The 22,829-nt window shown below is 49.2% G+C and overlaps 1 protein-coding gene across 2 annotated transcripts in view; it reads right to left on the bottom strand.

Moving 5' to 3' along the window:
• SESN2 (sestrin 2) overlaps nt 1–22,829 on the bottom strand; it is a 55,758-nt gene that overhangs the window by 13,469 nt on the left and 19,460 nt on the right. The window contains exons 4-10 of one of the 2 annotated variants that reach the window (XM_026076236.1): nt 22,052–22,118; nt 21,168–21,222; nt 20,443–20,595; nt 19,386–19,543; nt 18,744–18,830; nt 12,708–12,843; nt 12,179–12,280 (exon numbers count right to left, since the gene is read on the bottom strand). In XM_026076236.1, the coding sequence (XP_025932021.1) occupies nt 12,179–12,280; nt 12,708–12,752 (147 nt within the window). In that variant the 5' untranslated portion in view covers nt 12,753–12,843; nt 18,744–18,830; nt 19,386–19,543; ... (1 more) ...; nt 21,168–21,222; nt 22,052–22,118. Of the gene's footprint in view, nt 1–1,675; nt 2,454–3,430; nt 3,514–12,178; nt 12,281–12,707; nt 12,844–18,743; nt 18,831–19,385; nt 19,544–20,442; nt 20,596–21,167; nt 21,223–22,051; nt 22,119–22,829 lie in introns of those variants that run through there. The other variant, XM_026076235.1, reaches the window with a different exon arrangement.

Here is a 22,829-nt window from a genome sequence, read left to right as displayed (position 1 = left end):
TTGCGGAGCAGCTGGGCCTTTGAGACCGCGCTGGCAATTAGCACGGGGCCGAGTGCTCGGACGCCCCCGGCTCCGCGGCGCCCCGGACAAAGCYGGCGGCAGCAGGGCAGGACGCAGCCCGCTCCCGCGACGCTCCCCCTCGCAGCCCCGTTAATGAGCATCCGCATCGCTGCCGCGGTGCCGGCCCGGCCCCGGGGCGCCTGGCGGGGAGCGAGTTCGTCTCCTGCGTTGCCTATTCCCCAAAACCCCTCTTCTGCCCCAGTGCGCCCAGTGACCCGCTGCCCRGTGTCACCCCCGGTTCAGGTCATCTCGCTACCGTCAGATAGCGCCGCCGGCCCTCTCGTCTGGGATCAGGGTCTACAAACCAAGAGGGACAGGCTTAAAGCCACCAAACCTCCTCCCGGGGCGCGGAGGGAATAAACCTGCAGCAGGGGCCGATGCACGAGCCTCCTCCCCGGGCAACTCTGCGAGTGCAGAATTCATATAAAGAAAGAGGGAAGAACAGGGAAAATGGGTTAAAAAGCCGGAAAGCACAACCCCAAATGGGCAAGAGATTTCAGGTGAAGCTGTAACTCCCAGGGGGACCTGACTGCCAGGACCAGGCAGCTCTGCYGGGTCTCGGGCTCTAAGCACAGGAGCAGGATGGCCGGGAGGAAACTTGGCCCCGCGTGGGGACAGCGTGGCTGCAAGCCCAGCCGGGCCCCTGCCGCAGTGATTTGCACCCACTCGGTCCCATTCTGTCACCTGCTGTCTGCACCCACCTTGCTCACCTGCACCCCGCCGGCCTGAGGCCACCGCTGGCTTTTCAGCCGCAGCGGCTGCTCGGCTTGGGGTGGCCCTTCACACCCGGGACCGGGGAGCCAGGGGTAAGTGCCTCGTGCTCTTGGCAGTGCAAAGGGCCCCGATCTGCCTTGCGGCAGCCGAGATGCTGCCCTGGCCCCCTGCCAGCGCCGAGGCTGCTGCTACCTGAGGCCACAAGCCGGGGATTTGCTCTGTCTGAACCCGTCAGCTTGGAGCCAAAAAGCCTCTTGCTCTGCAGCGACAAAGGCAACGGGGTTATGCACAGTGCTAGCAAAGCAGAGCGGGGGGTGCCGCTCTTCTCCCCCTCTCTGCCAGCCGGAAAGCTCTGCGGTGGACAGGCTGAGATGAGCCGGGGGACGCCGGCACGGCGTCAGTCCATGGGACAGCGATGGGAGCGACAGGGCTGGAGCTGCTGCTCGGCGGGCGGCCGCGCTCGGCGCGACACAACGCGTGTTAGCACGCAGGCCGTCCCCAGCCGCTCCAACGCCGTCAAACGTTTCCCGAGAGCGGCACAAAGCRGAGTTTCTCCCCCTTTTTGCCTACCCTGCGCAGGTCACGGCATTTCGCAGCGTGCCGTGATGCTCTGCAGCACAGCAAGGCCTGGGGCGTTTGGCCAAGCAGCCCCCTTCACTGCCGTGGACAGTACCAAATATTTAAGATAAAAATATCCCATCAGAAGACATCGAGGGCTATGCCAGAAGGACAGAGTCGCCCCGGCACGCAGAGCAGGGGAAGGAAGGGCCGAGCGAGGCCAGGCGGCCGCAGAGACGAGCAGTGCACTCGCTCGGCAATAAGGAGCAGCACGCGATCCCCCATCTGCTCCGCAGCCCTGGCTGAGCCGTCGCCGGCCGATTAGAGGCACGCGGCCGGTTACCTGCAGCCTCAGCACTTTTCCTGGACTGTTTGCAATGCTCCTTCCCACGTACCAGCCGGCTCCGGCTGTCAGCAGCTTCTCCCCTCTCTCGACAGCAGCCTGGCAAAAGGAGATGACCTGCCGCCACCTCTTAGCTGCGAGGGGTTTGTACCCTCCGCGCTYGGAGCTGGCCCTGGGCGGTTTCTCTCTCCCTCTTCCATCCAGTGGTGGTGCCACAAGAGATGCAAAGGGCTCATCTGCCATGGCTTGATGTTCCCTGGTGATTTGCAGGTGATTTGCAACCCAGCCACGGGGCTGCAGTGCACAGGAGCATCTCCAGCTGCTGCGACCTTCTTGCTCTGGCCACCTGGACAGGCAGAGCGAGGCCCAGAGCGCGGCTGAGCTGGGGCACGCTGGGGACGGCCGGTGGCTTCCTACTGCGCCCAGCTCCTTGCATGTGATCCCAGGAGCTGCTCTGAGCCCCCCATCCAAACYGCCGCCAGGTCCAGCCATGACTCTCTGTAGGATCAGGCCTGAAACGACTGCTGGGAAAATGTCAGGGGCTTCATTTCTCCACGCAGCCCCTGGAAGTTGCTCTTGAAAAGCAGCCTGGCAGCAGGAGCAGAGATCCCCATCAGACAGCACCTTGCCTAAGGCTTCTCGGGGCTTTGCCCCATAGGAAGAGGCAGCGCAGGCAAAGAGCTGCCTGCTGAAATGTGCAGAGATTCAGGGGCAGTCTCTGTGCTGGACAGGGTTGCCCACTCCAAATCCCTTCTATCCACTCCCTTGCATGTTCATTCTGTAGCAAAAGTGAAAACAAAACAGTCTAAAATACTCCCTGAGCCTTTGCGTTTGGTTAAACTTCCCTGCAAGAAAATCCTCTGCAGCTTTCTCTGGCACGGAGACAGCGGCAGCGAGAGGTTGCTGCCTTGTCCTCCTTGCAGACACGCTCCGGATGGGCACGGCTCCGTCAGGAGCCCTCTGTCCACACCACGAACCTGCTTCCCCAGCAGCCAGGCAGACTTTGCCCACTCCGTCTCACCGACCAGCCTCAACACTAGGCAGGAGGTAAAGCCTCCACGTGCAGGACCCGCGTCCTGCCGCCCTCGGCCCTCCAGGGAGGTTCGCGTGGGGAGGGCGCTGCGTGCCAGCCGCAGCACCGGGAGGGCTTCAGGTCTGCTCTTGTAACTGGAAGCCTCTCTAGGATGAACCAGTTTGGCGCYGAGCAGGATACCGGCCCCCAAACTAGCAGAGGGCAGAGCTACCAACACAAAATCGGTGACACCAGGCAGTCCCAGGGCGAGCGGCARCAGCTCAAGTCCTGCTTGCCAGCCCCTCTGCTCAGCCTTTCGTCCCACGAGCCGTATCAAAGAGCGCGTGAGGTCTCACCTTTTGCTTCTGCAGCAATTTGAACCGAGCAGCGCTCATTCTTCAAGGAAATCAGCCTGCATAAGGGTTTCTCTGTGCTGGCTAATTCACAGGGGGTTCCCTGCCACACAGCAGCAGAGCTTGTGCGACAAGGATCGTTACAGTATTCATTGAAAAGAGAGTGGCAAAGGAGAGGCAAACTTTTCCAGAGGCTTCAAGAGCCGAAGCCAAATGTCCTGTTTCGAGAAGCACCGAGCACAGTGAACATGCACCGGCTCTGTCATTATCTAGGCACTGTGAGTGCCCTACTTAGCTAGATGCTGACTGTACAGTCTGTTGATTTAGTTCAACAGTGTGCTATTAAGAAAGCTAACAGGAAGGCAAGACAGATCGCTTAAGATAAGTCACCTTTGAGCAAACAGCGAGGTCGTCCAGGGACAGCCGTTGCCTTACTTGGTTTTCGCCAGCCCGGTGTTTCCAGCCAGAGCCAAAAAACCCCAAGGGCAAAGGGAGGCAGCAGAGACCGCAGCGGGACTCTCCTCTCTGCAGGGAGCCAGCGGGGCATCTGCAGTAGGTAAGTCACGCACAGTGATTTAAGCAGTTCCTTTCCCGATGTGCTTTGCTCTCCTCAAATGAGCRGTGAGCTGGTCTGCCTGCACAGGCTGTTACTCTACACCTCCTCCCTGCCATTACAGCCTCCTGTGGGAAAAAACACCGGCATTCRGACTTGGTGGGATGTGATAGGGAAGCCCAGTGCATTTGCAAGGTGGAGAAGAGGGAAATTCCTCTGCAGGAGGACATCGGAGCCTGACAGCGGTTGCATCATTTGAATCCGCAGAAGGAAGCTAACCCTGTAACAGGTTGGGTTGCAGTGGTACCTGGAACCGAGGGGAATGGCAAACACTCGGCTCAACCTGCCCCCAGGTCTTCTCTCTGTTAGGGATCTGGCGTTGCAAACAGAGGGATAGAGCTTCAGCAGCGTAAGCACTTTAGAAACAGTGCGTTGTACTGGTCAAAGATCCCTAGTTGTTTTGGAGTTTTAGCAGCCTGCGGAAAGGAGGGAGCGTTTCCATGCACTCCAGGAAGGAACACTGAATACTGTGTGGTCTTGCACTGGTAAGCACTGGGGTAACAGCCCCCAAGCCTTTGGACCCCTGGATCTTTAGAGATTCCCTCTGGAAGGAGGCAAAGCGTAGCCGAGCTTTCGTTATGGGAAACCTCCCTCATGGAAGAGGGAAAGCACCAACCCAAAGGAGCTGGTCTAATTTTTAATTCCAGTTTTATCCTCCTAGCAGATGAGTGAGAGCAGTAAGTAATACCGAATATTCCCACCCCTAAAAAGCCCCATCTGCTCTCTGTGAAGCTCTGAATGGCCTCTGAAGCACCCACGGCCCCTCTCCACTGCCTTTGCAAGGAGCCTCATCTCTTCAGGCAGCTCGTTTCACTTCACCTTTCTGCCCCTTCTTTCCTCGTCTCGAGAATGAGGCTTGTGCTTACCTCTCCTGGATCAGTTACAAAACATAAGTTACCGAAGCTTTAAAGGATTTTAAGACCCTTAGGGTGTTGGGKTTTTTTTTAAGACAATACAGCACAAACCTGTTGCCCCTCAGGGCATGCTATGTGAGCCAGTGCTCCCAGTGCATTCCAGGAATGGAAGGGAGCATGTTTCTCTGTAATTACCAGCTGGCTAAAGCAGTTTACTTCTGCTGTGGGTACACACTGTTAGGCTGCAAAGCAGTTTATTCATTTGCCTATTAAAGTTCCAGATCCTTGCCAGGGGGGCTACAGCTTTGGAAAGGAGACATTTATTCAGGTAATTACTTAAAAACATTAAATCCTCTTGGTTAGCAGATCTCAGAAAAGGCTTTGCAATAGATTTGCATTGAGCCCTGCAAACTCAACCAACTTGAACTACCTAGGTTAACATTCCTGAAGTTGTAGCCTTTGAGCTTCTGGATCTTCAGAACAGGGAGAGGCTGATGCTGGAAGAAGGCAAGGGCTAGCTGAGTGTCAGCTCACCTGAAACTAGTGCAATGGGGCCCAAAACTGGAAGTCTAATTTTCAACCCTGATGTCATTACGAGGAGGCGGCTGAGATCAGTACATAATATTCTTTTCAAGCACATTCAACTACTGTCAAAACCAGCAGAGGATATTTTCTGAAAGCTTTGAAATAGAGTAATCACAAGCCAAAATAAAATAAAAAAAATCCCTTTTGCAAACATTCAGGCTGCTTTAGGACCAGTGAATAAACCACAGAGAGAAGGAAGTGTGCACTAGCAGATAAAGGCAGGAGCCAATCAATTCTCACTCAAGGTCTGGCTGGGAATTGCAAAAATTGCCCACAACCCATTTGAAATTCTCCCTGCAGCTCTGTCAGGGCAGAGAGAGAGTGGCCCCTTCGAGACACAATCCTGAAGGTGGAGAGCAAGGGCTTGAGGAACTGAGGATATTACACTCCGGTTCCAGCTCTACCCGCTGACTTGTAGCCTAGCCTTTGGCAAAGCAGTTCTCTTATCTATGTCCCTACTTGCTGTAAATGAGGATAATTGGGCCCATTCAAGGATACAGCAAGGTTTGTGCTGCACTCAGCAGAGATTAAGCGCCTTATAAATGCTAAGCACTACTGGCACAGTTACGTAGCACTAACCAGAGAAAGAGCTGCCAAGCAGATTGTCTCTGCACGCACCGCCTTCTCGCGCTGGGAGAGCATTTGACTTGGCAACTGTGGCAGGCTAAGAGCTTGCGATTTAGCCACCTTTGGCTAAAAATGGACCTAAGAGGGAGGTACCAGGAGCTGCTAAAGGCCACAGATGCAATGCTCAGCTCAGGAAGCCCCTAAGCCTAGCACTGGGTGCTAGAAGCCAATAAACCATTGCTTTCTTCATGCTCTGGTTTTGTACCCTCTCCTCCAGTATCCCCCAGTGGCCTTTACCTGGGGAGAGAGGGTCCTGGTCCACRTTTTTGGTCCGACCCAGCACAACCATTCATAAATTCCTATAACAAGTTACTCTGAGTCAGCTGAGCCACAATAACCCAGCAAGGTTGCAGTAACTTAGATGCTTCAAGCATGACATCCCTCCCTTGTCAGGGCTTGCAGCTACTTCAGGGTGCCAGAGATCCAACAAATCCAGGATGAAAACCCGGACCATTTCCAGGTGGAAAACAACCGCATTAAAAGAAGCAACTCAGACCTCGAAAGAAAGGGAAAGAGAAAACTTACATCCTGTCCTTTCTCCTTCCCTCAAAGTAGCACTAATGGCTGCAAAAGCCTGGRTGACTCACCTGGAAGATGCTATGAAGAAAAATACACAACTGTTGGGGTTTGTAGGGCTGTGTCCAGTGGACTTAGGACAGACTGCCAGCCTCTCTGAGCTGCCAAAACACAGTTCCTAAGGGAGTCAAGTTGGTGCATTTCAGATGGCTGTTGCCTCCTCTATCTCTTTCCTTTCAAATAAGTCTCAATGTACACAAATCAGTCTCTTTTCACAGGCATTAGAAGCCAAAGAGATCAGAAGAATAAGACTGATGAAAAAGATTCCCTAGAAACTATTTTTCTTCCCTGTGTTTAACTACAAATTTGGGTATTTGTCACAATTAATGCTTTCCCAGACAACGGCTGCTCTCTGTGTACAGCTCTAGATTTTGAAAAATATAAAAAAGAATATTTTGAGCTGGAAAAGCTGCTGAGGTGTCTCTTCAGAGCTATGGTTTGCATTTCCTCCTTCTCCACTTCAGGCAGTGCCTTGGGGACAGACACATTCAGGGACACAGCACATCTGCCCTGCCAGAGGAAAGCAAGGTGCATCAGAGAACCAGTCGTCTCACCAGGAAGCTGCGATGACAGATGAGACGGAAAGCACAACACGCTGAGCTACAGCTCCCACAAGGGCCAGGGGGGCTGTTCAGATGGAAATATCAAGAGAGTTTTGGGCTACCACATTTCTGCTGGAAAATTAGAAGCTTCTGAAAAAACTGCTTTTCCCTCCAAACAACCCTAATCTTGGCTGAGCTAGAGGGAAGACTTCAGAGACACAAATGGTGTTTACTCACCTAGTTTGCATTTATATCTTAAAAGAAAGCAAGCCCCTTATCCGCTCTCTTTTTGTTTCCTATCAAGGCTGTATTGTTTCTGCGCTCTATCTTCATTCATGTGTTTGGGGAAGAGAATAGAGAGATCTCATCTGGTACAGCCAGATCAGTCCTGGGAAGCTCGATGTAACCAAGTAACAAGGATCCTAGCAACAGTCTTGATTAGGAGGATTTAAAGATAGAAACAAAAGTAGGAGCAAACCAAACAATAGAAAATGCCATCTCATTCCCATACACACCAAATCCCAAAGCAGCACGACTGGTACTTTGACCAGGCAGTCACCAGCAGGAGACAAATCAGTTCCAGGCAGGGAAGGACGTGTTTTCTCTTTTCTTTAAGGCAAATAGAAAGTATCAGACACACAGATGAGGCTTTTTTAAACACTTTTACATTTGTCAGAGTTTTGTACAAATCAAAGCATCCCTTTAAAATCTCCATTATTACAAACATACAAAGAAACAACGTTATTACTACAAATCATCAGCTACTCAACTGCATGATCAATTTGTCACAATTAAAAAAAACATAATAGTATATACAGGGCCTTTCTCCCTCTATTTATTTCTGTATCTTGAGGGAAGCAAAAAAGCAAAGCGCCCATTTAAAAAAAATCCCATCAATGCACCTCATTTTCTAAAAACATGTGAAGTATAAAATTAGGTGAGTATTCCTGCTGTCACACTCTGGCAAAGTGTAACAACTTTTTTTTTTCCTTTTCACGTCAGAAGTCTCTTAAAAAAAAAAAGAACAACAACAACAACAAAAAAAACGTGGCAGAGTGTCTGATGCTGCAGCGTGCTCCTTCCATGCTGGAAGCCAACATCATCAAAAAAGTGCCTTTGAGTAAAGTCATCTTTAGTAACATAAAAAAGGAAAAGAAAAAATCACAATCTCTAGTTAAAAGCTTAATAAAACCCCTGACAGAGCAGCCGGCCCTGTCTCCAAAGGGCAGTTTCTCCTCTTCACCACATACCTTCAGTGCCACTCCAGACTAAGTGTTCATCCTTTACTCCTCTGCCCCGAAGGTCTCCAAACCCTGAGATGTCTCTTCACACCCTGAATAGAGCTCGGTGCTGGGATACCGAGGAGTGTTCTTGCCAGCTCAAGAGCTGTTCTGTGCTTTCCCCCCTAATGGCCAAGTGCTTTTTATCTCCCCTAAGAGATGCAGTGCAGACAGAGCTGGGGGAGCACACCTCCCAGCGCCTTGCTGGCGCTGTTTGCGGTCTCCTTGCCACGGCACTCACACTGTTTCCGAGAAGCACATCCTTGCTACGGAGAACTTTCATAGCCCTTTTGTTCTGCTGGCTTTTAATCAGCAGAGAGAAATGTCTCTGGAGAGTCCCAAGAAACACTTCCTGGCTTGGGTCAMTGCCTGAGTAAGCACTTTCCTGGAGCCAGCCTGGCCCCTACTTCTGCATCTGGAAGGGAGCGACGGGGCAGGGAAAGGGGGAGAAGAGAGTGAACTTGATCCAGGGACTGCAGGGAGCAGAGCAAACATCCAAGCCTTGAACTCTCCTTCAGCCTCATGTGAAGAAAGGGGAGTAAGAGAAGCTCAATCACACCAAGCTGCAAAAGCCACCGAAGCCCAAAGGCCACTAAGTAACCAGGGCACCAGGGGGTACCAAGTGGGTCTGTATCATTATGCTCTGGTTCCCAAACCAAAAGCTATCATAACAAAACAAAAAACACAAAAACAGGCAGTCAGGGTTGCCAAGCTGACACAGAAAAAAAAACAAAACGAAACAAAAATCCTCCAAGATAAATATATAGCCCCCATTTTGGAAGCATCTTCAAAAAGATGGATCAACCGTTCTCAGCAGTGACACAACCTTCTGGTAACATCTGTTGGGCTGGTGATTATCGGCTTCCTTTTGAAGAGGGAACAGTTCAGAAAATAAAGCTCCCACCATGCATGGCTCCCGCCTTATCTGCGTAACAACTGGCCACGGCTATTGCCTCAGAGCAGCAGGTTTGAAACCAGCAAGAAGTCTCTAATGCAGCAGGTTCCTGTTTGCTATATAAAGGGTTGGCAGTGGTAGTAACTGGTTAGAAAAACACTTCTTCCAGAAACTCGGGGGGATTTAGGATGGCTGGGACCTCTCCCCATGGACCACCATAGTACAGAACGGTATTCAACAGATATCAAAACCAGACACACTCAAGCATGCTGTCGAAAGGCAACACACACCAGGCGTTTCCATCGAGTCCACAGCAATGGGATAGTGACAAAAGTGAGGTTTTGGCTTCCAGCGATCAGGCAGGCCTCCTAGACTCCTTGGCTAATGCTGGGGAAAGTTCCCAGATTGGGGGTTTGGTTTTGTTTTTAAGGGGAGGTTATTGCTCCCGACTTCTCAGGCTTTTTGCCCTTGGAYAGGGCAGCTGCTTGCTTCAGGAGTTCTCTGTTCTTGGCCTGGAAACACAGTGAAAATGGGTATTTTAATGGCATGGATCATCATTAGTYCTCGGGATCCTAGAACTGCTTGGACACACACTGCTGGCATCCTGCGTGCAGACGAAAGAGGTAGATGTTGCTGTACTGTACAACAGCACGAGCTCAAATCCAGCACGTCAGCTCTACCACCTAGAAAGGGCTCTTCCCATCCCTCCCCCGATGAATTCCCCACTGCTGTACCTGAGAAGTGGGCTGAAGGCTAACAGCTTCCATTGTGAAATGCGACAAATGCACGATTCTCATTAAACCAGCTAAAGACACTCATCAACATCACCAGGACTGGCTTTTCTTCCTTCTCTTCCYCTTTTACCAGCCACCATGTTTTCACAAGGTGAGAAGTGGTGGAGTAAAACTCTAGTGACTCAAACCCCCCATCCTGACTTTAGGAGGATGGGTCTCGCCCCCATCCATTCTTTAGGAGGTGGAAGGCAAATCCCCCACTCTGAATCCTCACTCATGTCCAAAATCCAGGSTGGAGCAGCTCAAACTGTTCTCCAGCTTTGTTTAACCCTTGGTTTCTTCAGACACTGCCAACAGTTTTACCAGGATTCAGTACTATATTGACTGATTCTGCGTCCCTAGAAGCCTTCTGAACCCACCTGAGCACTAACAGGTAACAACTTGCAGTCTCTCTGGTTTGGACTGAACTAACCGAGAAACAAAGGCTCTCTAGTCCCTTTTACCAAACCTCTGAGGCCGCTCTCCTTAGCTGAAAAACCCTCTAGCCTACTTAGCAATTTATGCTATACCAGTAGGATACGGGGTAGAACCCATGTGAAGCCAGATACAGCTGTTCTGCATTGGTTTGCAGTGAATGAATAAATATTCAAAGGGCTAAGGGTTACTAGACGAATTAAGCCCTCTGCTCCCACACTGCCTGTGGTAAAGCAGCTTCCTTTGCCTCCTGCAAAATGGAAGGATACAGACACCCCTGCTTCCCCCCATGAAAAGACAGACAAAATAATAAAAAACAACAGTACATTAAAAAAAGTGAATCATATGAACACTTCAAGGCACCTGCGATACACCGAGAGGATTTGAACTTTTATTTTGGAATCAATGAAGAAAGTTTCCAGAGCCTCAGTCAATATCAGCTGAAGTAAAACATTTGGACACCAGAGAGAACAAGTTCTGGGCAGTCCCGTTTCAAGCTAAGTACAAAACAACACAGCGGGCGATAGACATGCACACCCCTCTCCACCCAGGAATGACAGGCGCCTGCGGGCAAGCCCATTGGTGCATCTGATGCTTCCTCTTTCCTTTTAGGATTAAACAGGTTTTAAGGCTGTTGGAAGGTGTCTGACAGCTTTCGAGGCAGACGTCCTCTTTTAGCTACAGCAAAGGCAGCGCCAGGGTGTGTTGTCCCCCACTCTGCCACATACACACTGAGCGACCAGCGTGCCTCGCCTTGGAGAACCACTGCAAGGAGGGAGCTAGCCCTTGACCTCGTGGCCAGGGCTGTCAAGAAAGGCAACCAAATAGTGGTGGTTTGTGACAATGGATAATTGTCTATTCAGAATTGAAGTAAGAACAATTCATTCTTTGCAGGCCATCCAAAGCTATGAGAGGGAAACAGATCTGGGCTGAAACGCAGTGCAGATTCAAGAAGGCAACAGAGAGAGAGAGAGAGAGAAGGCTCTGGTTCTCATCAGTTCCTTGTATGCAAACCAGTGCTGCCCAGCTTACAAGGGGTAGGAAGTGTTTCCAGCCTTCTGCACACCACAGAAAGATAATCCAGCCTTGGGACAGGCTTAAATTGCTTACAAATGTGAGTTATGAAGAGGATCTCAAGGGCACCAGCTATCTGACAGCACCTGTAGTCTCCAAAACCTACCTTCCACTCTAATAATTAACTTGGGTGTGCGCTGATGGAGGAGGGGCTGKTTTTCTGTGGGAATACAGACCTTTTTTCTTATTGACTCCCATTTCTCATTGCTAGAGCTTTAGATCATTATAAACCTCACAGTAATTAAAGGGTGCAAAGTTCATTTCTGTGTCTGATTTCTTCCCTGTAACCGGTTCCCCTTTGACCCGATCTCTTCAGTGGCTCAGAGTGTATTCATGCTGATAGTCTGTCTCGTGTTTCCATGGCCATGACAAGAATCCTGCTCTCYCTGTTCCCTCCAGCTCAGGGACTTCTTTATTTGGACTACACAGATACGGTTCTAAAAGAACTGCCAGTTGTTTCTTGGGCTTTGTTCTCTTTGGTTACTGGTCACATAAATCACATTAAGAGCTACATGGTACAGGGAGCTGACAAAGGTTTTGCAGTCTGGATAAACAGGTTCAAACCTGATTTTGGCAGTAAATTAAATGAGTTTGATGGTTCCCATCTAGTCTGCAGTGGACACAACACAGCACTATACAATACAGTAAGACTGAGCCCAAGGAGAGAGCAGCAAGGAGTCTATAAATAGGGGTTAAGGTGCACTGCAGCCTGGTACAGAGCTGGGGAGGGGCTGGCCTGGCAGAGCAGAGAGGCTGCAGGACAGGGCTGAGAAGCATTAGCAGAGCTGTGTGTGCAGAAGCTCACGAGGTGTTCTGATCAAGAGTGTCCTCAGTCACTCCTGGGTACAGTGCAGCTCAGCAAATTAAAACAAAAATGCTGTCACCTGTAACTGCTCCATGACCTCCTTGTGCGTCTTCTCCATTTGGTTCATCTTCGCCCTCATCTGCGACTCCTGGTACTGCAGGTCAGCTTTCAGCTCTGTGATCTGCAGGTAAACCAGCAAGGAGTGTGTGAGTGGGAAGAAGAAATGAATCTCTTCATCCCAGATACACCCTGCCACAGAATATGCACCTACAGAAGTTGCCTGAGACTGGATGAGACTGCTCAGAGAAGCAGGACCCCCAAAGCCAGGGGCCAGGGCACCACTGTCTTTCTGCACAAAGCAGCACAGCCTTTCTTGGCCTTGCCCCCACATGGAGCTCTTGCAGACAGTGGTCAGAAAACAGCCTTTTATGAAGCAAGGCTCTCCTGGGGGAGGCCCAGAAAGCCTCTTTAACCTTGGAAAGGAGGCAGCCTGAAAACAGGCAGAGACTTTGTTGTTCACCCCAAGATAAAAAGCCAGACTCTGTTTGAGGGTGATCTGTCTGGATGCTGTCAGCATGCTGGGGGAGGAGGCGAGCCAAGGACTGTACCTTCTTCTCCTTCTCCAAAATCATCTGATCCTTCTGGTGCAGCATCTTCTTTAAAGTAGCCACCTCCTCCTTCAGCTGGGCAATGATAACAAAGTGGTCAGTGCCAGGAGAGTCGAGGGCGAGGTCTGGAGAAAAACTGCAGCAAAGAACAGGGAAAGACTCTCATCACGACCCCTTCCGCTGAGGCAGAGAAACTCCCACATGGATGGCACTTGAAGGAGGACGGGAATCACTTTATGACACACACTGTGTTCACCAGCCACTCAGGAGGAGTTACCTCTATCGCTGCCCTGGATGCTGCACTGAATTTGGGAAACGCATGGTATAATGGGCAAGAGAGATGTTTGCAATATATCAAGCTGTACCACTGCATGATTGGTAGGGAAACAGAACTGCTATGGGTATTCTGTGACCATCAGTCAGAGTCTGTAGCTATCATTCAGGTGATAATGATCCATTTTCAAACCAGAGTGTTGAGAACAACAATCAGGGAGCTAATGAAACTTTATGCAACCACTTAGGAACAGTCTTCACTCACAGGCAGTCCATCGGTGTACAGCAAAACCTGTCACTAGATGCAAACAAACATTCTGGTAGGGAGGGAACATGAAAGAGAAACAAATAACCCCTAAGTTAAACAAACAATGCAAAGGGAGACACCTAGATTAGAGTCAGCGCTGTCCTCAGCACGGAAACAGGGAGAAAAAAGACATGCTGGGCTTTTGTATTTTGATTCCACCATGATACAGCAAGTTAGGAGGAAGCTTCATTACCACTTCAGATCAGAAAGGACTCTATTCAGGAAGACGGAGAAATAGCTGGAGAGGGATGCCTCTTTCCCAGACACCGCTCATACCCCGCCAGGTGCTCTAAACCTAAGCGACCAGCTGAGAACTCATCTGGACATGAGACACCTCCTGAGCAAGTAATCCACAAATCTCCCTGGAAGTTGCCCTGGGTTCCAGGCAGCCACCCACAGCCTTCTGCTACAGGAGTACTTCAGATCGTCAGACACGGTAAGCTGCAGCCACAGGCCCAGGGAGCTCACCTGATCTTTCCCTGCCTTCTGTCCCTTACCACTGTAATGACAAGCCTGAGTTTTATCTTTCGGTGCTAAAGGAGCAGCACACTCCCAGCCACAGACACCCAATACTGGCGTATAAAAACAGTAATAATAAAAGCAACAAACCTTCACCTAAAAGATTACTTGAAGTCTGGCCATTATCAGACAGCACTGCTGCTATAAACAGGCAAAGTTACCTGAAGCCTGACATTTTCTGAAAGCCTCCAGAGCAGGTCAACATATGCCCTAGAGCCTGCATTCAGCGCTAATGCTGGGAGATGCAGTGTGTTGAGGAAGGCATGTTCTGAACTCAAACACTGCTCACCTCCTCCGCTGCCTCTCTCAAGTGTGCTGCCATCTCTGGGCGTCCATTCCCCTATCTACAAAACAAGACGGCGTACTGGCTACTCGCCTCACACAGCGGCTTCCCCTAGTGCCTGGAAATAATCCATTTTCTAATTAAAAGCACAGTCTGCATTGATTGGATTCGTTAGCAAGGAGTTGACAGGAGAAAAGGCTCTTCCCACCTTTGTGCTGGGAATGTCACTGGGAAGCTACAGAGAGAAACTAAGCAGGGGCAGCTCTGCAGATCTGAAAGTCGCACAACAGCCCCACGGCACTGAAAGAGAAAGCCTGACCTCATCAGAAAGCGAAACGCAGAACTGAGGGTCTGGAGGACACTGTCTGCAGGGGAAGAGTCTCGCACGGTTACAGCACACCGACACTCACTGCAGACTGGATCTATTGTCTCCCGCAGCCGGAGCTCGCTGACAGCAAAGCCCACACCGTAAGATGTGGCAGGTCTCCAGGTACACCTGATCTCACGCTGTGCTTGCCACACGGTGCGGCTCGCAAATGCAGAAGAGGCTCATGTATGCACACTAGAGAAAAATACCTCCATTTTAAAAGCTGCTCCCAACTACAATTCCCCCAAAGCAGAGGCTCTGTAACATGATGGTGATGGTAGATGCTCCAGTGCCTTTCTGTGTGCAAGCATGCTACTAATGGTAGCTTTAATTTCCCACTCAGTGTAAATATGCTGGGGAGAAAAAAAAAAAACAAAAAAACCCCAGCCTCTGCAGAGAAAAAAAAAGAAAAAAAAGAAAGGCTTCCTCACTGAATCCTTCTGGCTAAAAACAAACCCTTGCTTATGCCATTTCTTTGCCCAGGCAAGCTCTCCTCCTGCTGCCGCCTGGGGTGATAAAGACTGTCAGGAGATGCTCACATTTCCCTGAGCAGCTCAGGCAGGAGAAATTCCCTTGTTGGCAGCTCCTGTTCCAGAGCCCTCTGTGGACCAGGAGAGGTGAGAGCTGGCTCTGCCACCCAGCGGGGAGCAGAAGGGACACGCAGGCCAAGAGCACTTCACAGAGAAGCTCTCACACTCTTAGTGGCCACGGGCAAGCTCGGTGCCCTACCTGAGGTTTTCCAGGACCTCGTCCTACCCCCGGGGTGTGCAGGTATCAGGAGCAGTTTGGCTGGCTCAGAGTGCCAGCATCCTCCTGTCAAGTACGTGAGTACAAGCAGGTATTTTGCTGTCCAATCGCTGCAAAATGCAGCCTCAAACATGTCAAGGTGCAAATTAAAGGAAGGAGCTTTTTTTTCCCCCCTCCTTTCTCTGAAAGAGTGACAAGTCATTAATGAAAGGTTTCTCTGTCTTTAATCTCACATTAAGGAGCGAGCCTGGGGCTCCAAAATTAAAAGGAAAACTGCCAAATGCAAGTCACTCCATTCCTTTAACAAACAGATTAAAAATAAACAAAAGCCCTTCCCCCTGCAAATAAATTCCATCCCAAAGATCCCAGCCCCCTTGGGAGAGGTCAGAGGGACATGCTCTCCATGTTTGAACAGGCTAAAATTCATGCCTCTAATTAAAGTGAATTGATGAGGCTCCCGTTGCTCTCAGTGGAGACCGAGAGAAAAAAAAAAAGGAGCTCTTCCAAAGACACCTGCCTCTCTGTTGAGTAGAAAAAACAAAATGACTGCCTTAAACTCAACACCTGTTAAATGGCTGAAATTAGGCAAGACAACTGCCATGCTTAAGGATCTTGCTATTCAAGTGAGGCTGGTGCAAAGGGGCACAGACCAGGCTGACTGAAACACAGCATTCGAATTTCACCTAAGACAAAAATATCCTCCACGCACAAAATTTCATCCAGACCAATGGGAATCAGCATCTGAACTTATACTTCCTCTAAGGACATCAAAAGCAGAAGTGGTTCACTCCAAGCCCTAATGCTTTAAGCATAAGCCGGGATTTTTCTATGCAAATGAGAATATTTTTACTAAATAAACTTTGCTGCTCGGCATCCTCTGGCATTGCTGCGCTCCCCCAGGCATCTCGGTTAGAAGCACTCATCACTGTCTGTAGCGCGTTCGTCCATAGAGGCCCAGGTGGCTGGTCCGTAACATGAACACACTTCTGGCAGCATTTGCACATGAGGACGAGGACACCAAGTTCTGGCAGAATCAGGTGAGGAGTCCTAGGACCAGAACAGCAACAGGGGCTGCGGGTGAAGCCAGGGCGCTCATGCACACAGAAGCAGCCCGGGACTGAAGGGCACTGGCAGAACAGCAGCATCCGAAAGACAAGGTCTGTTGGAGGCTGGCGCCGAGAGTCGCTGCCGGGGAGAGCAAGCTACTCCGTGTTCTGCGTGGCCAGAGCTGTTAGCTCCTTGCAGCAGAACCCACCCAGAATGAACCATACAAACACCACCCCTCGTCATTTGATCAATCTCCAAATCATGGGCATTAGAAGAGCATCATCCACTCAGAAATATGAAAACACAAAAACATACAGAGCTCAGAGGGAGTTCAGTAAGGCACAGTGAAGGAATTTCTATTGCATCCGCAAGACAAAGGAGCAACAACTTCAGATAAACTGGACCATGTTGGGGGCGTTACCAAAGTTAACTGAGCTCAGGCATGCTCAAATTTTGCCCACCTGAAGGCTGCATTAGAAATCTGCCTGGAACCCATGGCCAAGATGCACTCTACAAAAGGTTGGAGCCGCTCTCAGCAGCGAAGAGGTGCTAGTTGTGCACCACCCCACTCCAGAGCACACTGCTGATGACAACAAGCCCTGTGCTGCGGCTGCTCCTCACTCTGTATTCAACTGGTGAACTAGATTTCAGTCAGCTCTAGGGTGGACAATTTTATAGAAAAACAGTGCAAGAAGGGAGGTTTACTTCAGGGGTTATCCTCACAAAAAAACCCCAGCAACCCCAGAAACACACTTAATGAACAACCATTATTATTCTGCCCAAGAAATGCAGCAGTGTGTCTATTTAAACCAGCTGGAGCTCTTCAGTAGTTGCTAAAATTACACGCAGTTTGTTACTGGGATTTATCAAAAAAGTCTGTGGCAAGGACCATAGCCTAAAACCTTGGCAGAAGCCAGCCTGACAACATCTGATACAAGAGCAAATAGAAATGAAGGCATTTGTTTCATCTAGCGTATGCTCCTGTTTTGCAAACAAACGGCTCAGCAACTGATACCAGAGCATGGGACCTTTTGCTTCTTGGTTATTTTCAAGCCAGCAGGGGTATTAAAATGAGTTCTTAGGTCTCAGCCCAGGCTGTAGTGAGCAGATAAAAATACCTGCTACTGTCCTTGCCTGGACAGCAACCGCAGCAGGTGAGCAGGAGACTTAACAGGACTCTAAAGGGAAAGCTGCAGCTAAACTGATGGGCTGCACCAGTTCTACCAGGCACCTGTCTCCAGTCTCTCCTGTCACTCTACCAGCATTAAGGGCAGTCAGGAGAATTCTCTGACCACTCCATGCTCAGCTGCAGCTCCCAAACCACAGTTAACCCTTATTTTTTTCCAACTTGCAATCAAAAACACCATTCAGTTGTTAAACAGTCTTGTAGACCACTGTGCAGGAATCATTGCCCTACAAAATTTTTAAGTTCTATTTCACACTGTAGCATTTCTTATATTAACAACCACAGACAAGAGGTCAATGGTACCTATAGGGTCAATATTACCTCTGACCTTAAACAAAAGACATTCAAGGCTGATAGCAAGCAATTCATTACCAGTAACTTTAACAGACCCTTTGGCACTAATGAGCCTATGCTTTGGTCCATGCTCCCAATTCACTGCTGTTTGGAAGGAGATCCATCGATAGGGACACTTTCCATATATGAGGCAATTCCCAGGGAGGGAGGGCAACAGGGGAGAAAACAATAGGTGATCTCACTTCAGGATGTCAGTGCCTTGAGAAACAGGACAATGGTGGGCACCGAGACTCTGTTGGGAAGCAGCCCACTGCGCCAACGTGGACGGGGCACTCTGGATAGGGGGACAAAGCATCTCGGGAGAGGAAGGAACGCTGAGAATCAGAGAGGAAAGGGAGGAATGAAAATATGCACGTACAAGAGCGTAAAAAATAAAAAACCATCTCATTTTCCTGTTTCTGCTAGTGACTCCCATTCTGCTGCACATGCAGCCAGTGTCAACATAACCCAGCAGGCACTGTGACAGCAGAATGGGATTGGCTTCTTTCAAGCAAAGCTATTCGATTGCTTGTCCCTCCCCCAAAAGGCAGGAGGGGAAACAGGAGGTGGGTCTTGATCCTATTCTCTAAGGCTGTCTTCCCTGCAGATCAGTCTAATAGCCCAGAAGCACAAAAACTGCAGACTTCAACTCCACAGTGCAGCCAACACCCACCCTGCCATTACAAGGAAAGGAGACGATAAAGCTGATCTGGCTGCAGGTTTTGTCACTGTCAGTAAGCTCAGACAACAAACAGTCTCTGTTCTAGCAGGTAGAGACACTAGGTATTCTTCTTCTCAAACCTATGTTTAAACGCCAAGTAACATTGGCCAGTCAGGTTCTGGAAAGCTGCTAATGCAACCCCTTGAGGTCCCTGCTCTAGCATAAGACCTTCCTGCTATTTGCACAGAACTCTATCATATAAATTAAGCAAACAAGACCACCCGCCCACAATTTCCCCATGTAACAGGCTCACCTGTCACCATTGGCAGATATGGCATCAAACTTGGGTTTCTTCTTTGGGATTTCATTCTGAATAGAAGAGGTGGATAAGGTTTTCTGGCTAGAGAAACAAGGAAATTGTATGTCAGAACCTGACTGACTTGCAGTCTAAGACAGCAGATAAACATTCCCACCTACTTCGAGCCTATTAAAACAAGATTTCCTAGAACAAGAAAGAATGATAAAGAATTCATTCTTTTAAGCTTCAATTCTCCTTTAGCTGGAGACTAAAAATAAACAGAAAACAATGTGTCAGTCAGATCAGTAGGTAGCTGAAGAATTTATGCTTAAAAGCTGCATTTCAATCATCAAATTTTACAAACGCGTACAAGAAAGTTCAGTAAGTCAAATCACTACAAAGCACTGTCAGACTACAAGCCTACGCCAGAAAGGTGGGGCTGGCAAACCAGCAAAGCCTGACTTAGCCAGATTCTCCTGAACAACAGACAACTGCCAAAACCCATCCCTGTTCCATGGTACCAAGGCCCAAGACACATTTCCCTGTTACTTCAGAAGGGCATCTAAGGAGCGTGGAGCAGTCAGGTGTCCTGTTTGCTCACCCCAGAGGCAAGCCCTGCACAACAGAAGGGATTGCTAAGAAGCTCGTGCAGGTTACCTGTTGTAATGGCTGCCACTGCTGAGCCTACTGTATTGTTCCTTCTCTTGCAGGCTTGCCCGGGAAGAGCTGCTCAGGTGTTTGCACTGCTCTTTGGTCTTCTGTAGGACCCGTTTATAGGACAGCGTGCATAACCAGCATAGCAGCTTTCCATCCACCTGGAAGACAAGAGAGTTTGGTATCTGAGTTAGATTTGGGACAACAAGTTGGAGGGAGAATTTTGTCTCGCTTCCTGCCCTCAACCCAACCACAGAGAAGACAAGAAGCATCTTCAGGTTTTAAGATCATTGACAAACAAGCAGTGACTCAGAAAGGATCCCTCAAGTGGCTGGAAAGGATAAGAAGTGCATTTGACATAGCTGGTGCAACACAAGCGATAATCATTAAATAGCAGCTAACTTATTGCATCTACAGTCTCTTTCAAGCTTTGCTTTTTGACTCTCTTCTATCACCTATCCACCAGGACTGGCTAACTCCCAGTGGGATTTCTGTCAAAGCAAAGCCGAATAATTGTACATGAAAGAGTATTCCCTGGAGACCAAAACAAGGAGGCTCTGCGCTCAAGGAAGATCAGCAGGATCAATGGAAGATCAATGCAGCATCCAAAATGAACAATAGATGTTTACAACTTGCAAAAAGCAGGCCTTATACCACTTACATTGTTTCAAGTAAAGGATGTGCAGAAGCCATGGAATGGGTTTCTTGGTTGAGGTGGAGGGCAGAGGATATTTGCAGCACCTCAGGCTACAGCATAAGGATCGTTTTCCATCCCTTTCGGYCAGCAGGTACCTTTTATTTTAGAAAAAGGTCCCTTTTCATTTGCCATCCCATCCCCGCTTAGGCCAAATTCTAGAGCTCTTTCATCAGCAGACCTGGCCAAGGATCAGAGGGGCTCAAAGATTAAACAGCTCCAACAGCAAAGCTCAACTCCAGAAAAGCATTTTACAATCAAGAGACACCCTCTTTTGAAATGCTAGAGACTGTGTGAAGAAGATAGACACACAGTCACTGTGATCAGCCTTTTTACCTTTTCAGACCCCTTTACAAAGGTACTGACCTTCTTCCTATCATCCTTCCGGTCAAACGCACACTGCTGCTTGCACTGCTCACAGGAGTGTGGAGGTCCATACTTCTTTTCAGAGTTTGTGCAACGCTGACACTTGTTTCCAATAAATGCTGCTATTATGTTGCAGTACTGGCAGGGTTTTGGCTTTAAAAAACAAGAACAAACGATATGGCAGTGTCTTCTAATTACATTAATACATGGTTCTTTCCCCTTCTCCCTATCACTTCAAAACCTTTGTTTCCCCGGACAAAGTTAACTGTAATGCTGATCCAGGAGACACAACTACATTTGGATTCCCGGTCTCTAGCTAAGTGTATTTAGCCATGACACCCAGACAATGTATAAAGTACTATGAAATCTTCAGAAAATATATATCACCAAAATAGAGACAATCAAAATCTCTGCTTCGGATTTGAGACAAGCAGGAAGAAAGATTTATCACTGCTTCCTGTGGCAATCTCACTTTATGCAATCATGTTCTTGTTTCTATTGGATATTGAATAGTTCATTTCCTGGCCTAAAACGATGCAGAGCTGCTCTTTTCTGTACTAAAAAAAAATAAACGGTAAAAGCTTAACGCTTGAGGGAGCTGCATATTATTGATCAGTCATGCTATTACAACAGAGTCAGCGCATAAACTGCTCTGGGATTCACRAGAATAAAGACAGGAGGGATTAAAGGAGAAGAGTTGGTGAGAATGAGCCCTGCTCACTTACTGTTCCATAGAGCTTCACATTCTGAGCACACTTCTTGCATATCGTGTTGGTTTTGCTGTTAAGAAGAAGGACAGATCATTCTATTAACACTTCCCCAAAGAAAATTAAACCTCTGTGCTTAGGATCCCAGTCTCTCCTAGGCTTCATCTCTAGTGGCAAAACCTTATTCATCTTCACAAGGAACTCTGGTAACAAAGTGTATTTCCTATCTCCATCTGGTTGAGGATAATTTGCCAAAAAATGGTATTACTAGGAGGTATATTTCAATTAAGGTGTCCCCAGATGACGCCAGTTTTTTGTCTTTACAAATACAGGAGCATGATCACTGGCTAATTGGCAGTAGACATGATTCAGCACTAGCAACAATCTCAGTTCTGGAGGAAGCCTGCTCTGGATTGCAAACTAAAGGCAGGTCAGAACAGAGGTATATTTGTCCAACAAACACAAGAAAGAGCACCTCACACAATGCCTGCACACATTATGCTCATCAACTCCTGGCCTTACCAACCCTTCCTCTGTGAGTTATATAACTTGCAAAAACGCAGACGCACAGCAAAAAGAAACACATTAGAAGTTAATCTTTGGATACCAGAAATCAGATAAGAGAAAACTCTGGGGGAGAAGCCTCTGGATCCTTCACTGAAAAATCGAACTGAGCACCAACCAGAAATGAAAGCCAAGTGAAAGATGCAAATCTAAGGATGTTGCACAGGCACACCGACTCTCCCAGCAGACCTCTGAAGGAGGCCAAAGGTCTCCCAAGTCTCCCACAGCAACAATCTACAGGTTAAGGCTCAGGCATCAAAGGTGTGGGATCGTTATAGCTCCCCAGGAGCATCTGTTCTAAAGAAAACATCAGTCTTCCCAGTTCAGCAGGCGTTTACCTTTCCTGTTGGAATTCAGTCCTGCAGTAAGTGCATTTAACAATGGGATGTGCAATCCGGCACTCCTACAACAACAGGAAGCATTCAGTGAGATGCAGTGCTTCTCCTGCACGCCGTTTCCCACAGTCCCCAATCACCTGCTGACTTCCACTCCCACCGCACGCACTTGTCAAACTCAAACATTTCCTCCCTGTGCAATCATGCTGCTCTTACAAGGGCCGAGAGCAGAGGAAGGGTGACAGGAATGGCATGTGTCACAGGTGATGCAGAAGTAAACTCAGATTCCTAACAAGGGCTGATTCCTGCCCAACGCCCACAGACAAGGGTCATGGTAGGCCTCACCTCCTGGGACGGGAACACACAGTCCTGCCACAGTTATTCACACCTCCTCCCTCCAGGAGCTGACTGTGTCCAGCATGCCTCTAGCCTGGCTCTCCTCTCTGCCCCATTTCTAGGAGATTCCCCTTCACCCCGCTCCTTTGCCCCATCTCCCTCAGCAATCCCTTTCCCAGCCCCACACGTATTCCCTGTCYCATCCCAGGTCTGGCGCTTTCCCACCCAAACCATCCCACCCACCACCTCCTCCAGACTGTCCCCCCAGGCCAACCTCCCTCCTCCAAGATGCCTCAAGACCTCCCCTCAAATGTCCCCAGAACCCCCTCAAAAAACCCGAGGCTCCCCCAAATGCCCCCGGCTTCTCCCCTTGCTACCAACCCACCTCACAAGCAGCCCCTCAATTGTCCCAAGGCCTTTGCTAGCAAACAGCCCCCATCTCCTC

Source organism: Apteryx rowi, unplaced genomic scaffold (genome assembly GCF_003343035.1).
Source record: "Apteryx rowi isolate R43461 unplaced genomic scaffold, aptRow1 scaffold_43, whole genome shotgun sequence".
In the NCBI taxonomy this organism is placed as follows: Eukaryota; Metazoa; Chordata; class Aves; order Apterygiformes; family Apterygidae; genus Apteryx; species Apteryx rowi.
The sequence above is the reverse complement of the archived record's forward strand: the minus strand, read 5'-3'. Positions and strand labels throughout refer to the sequence as shown.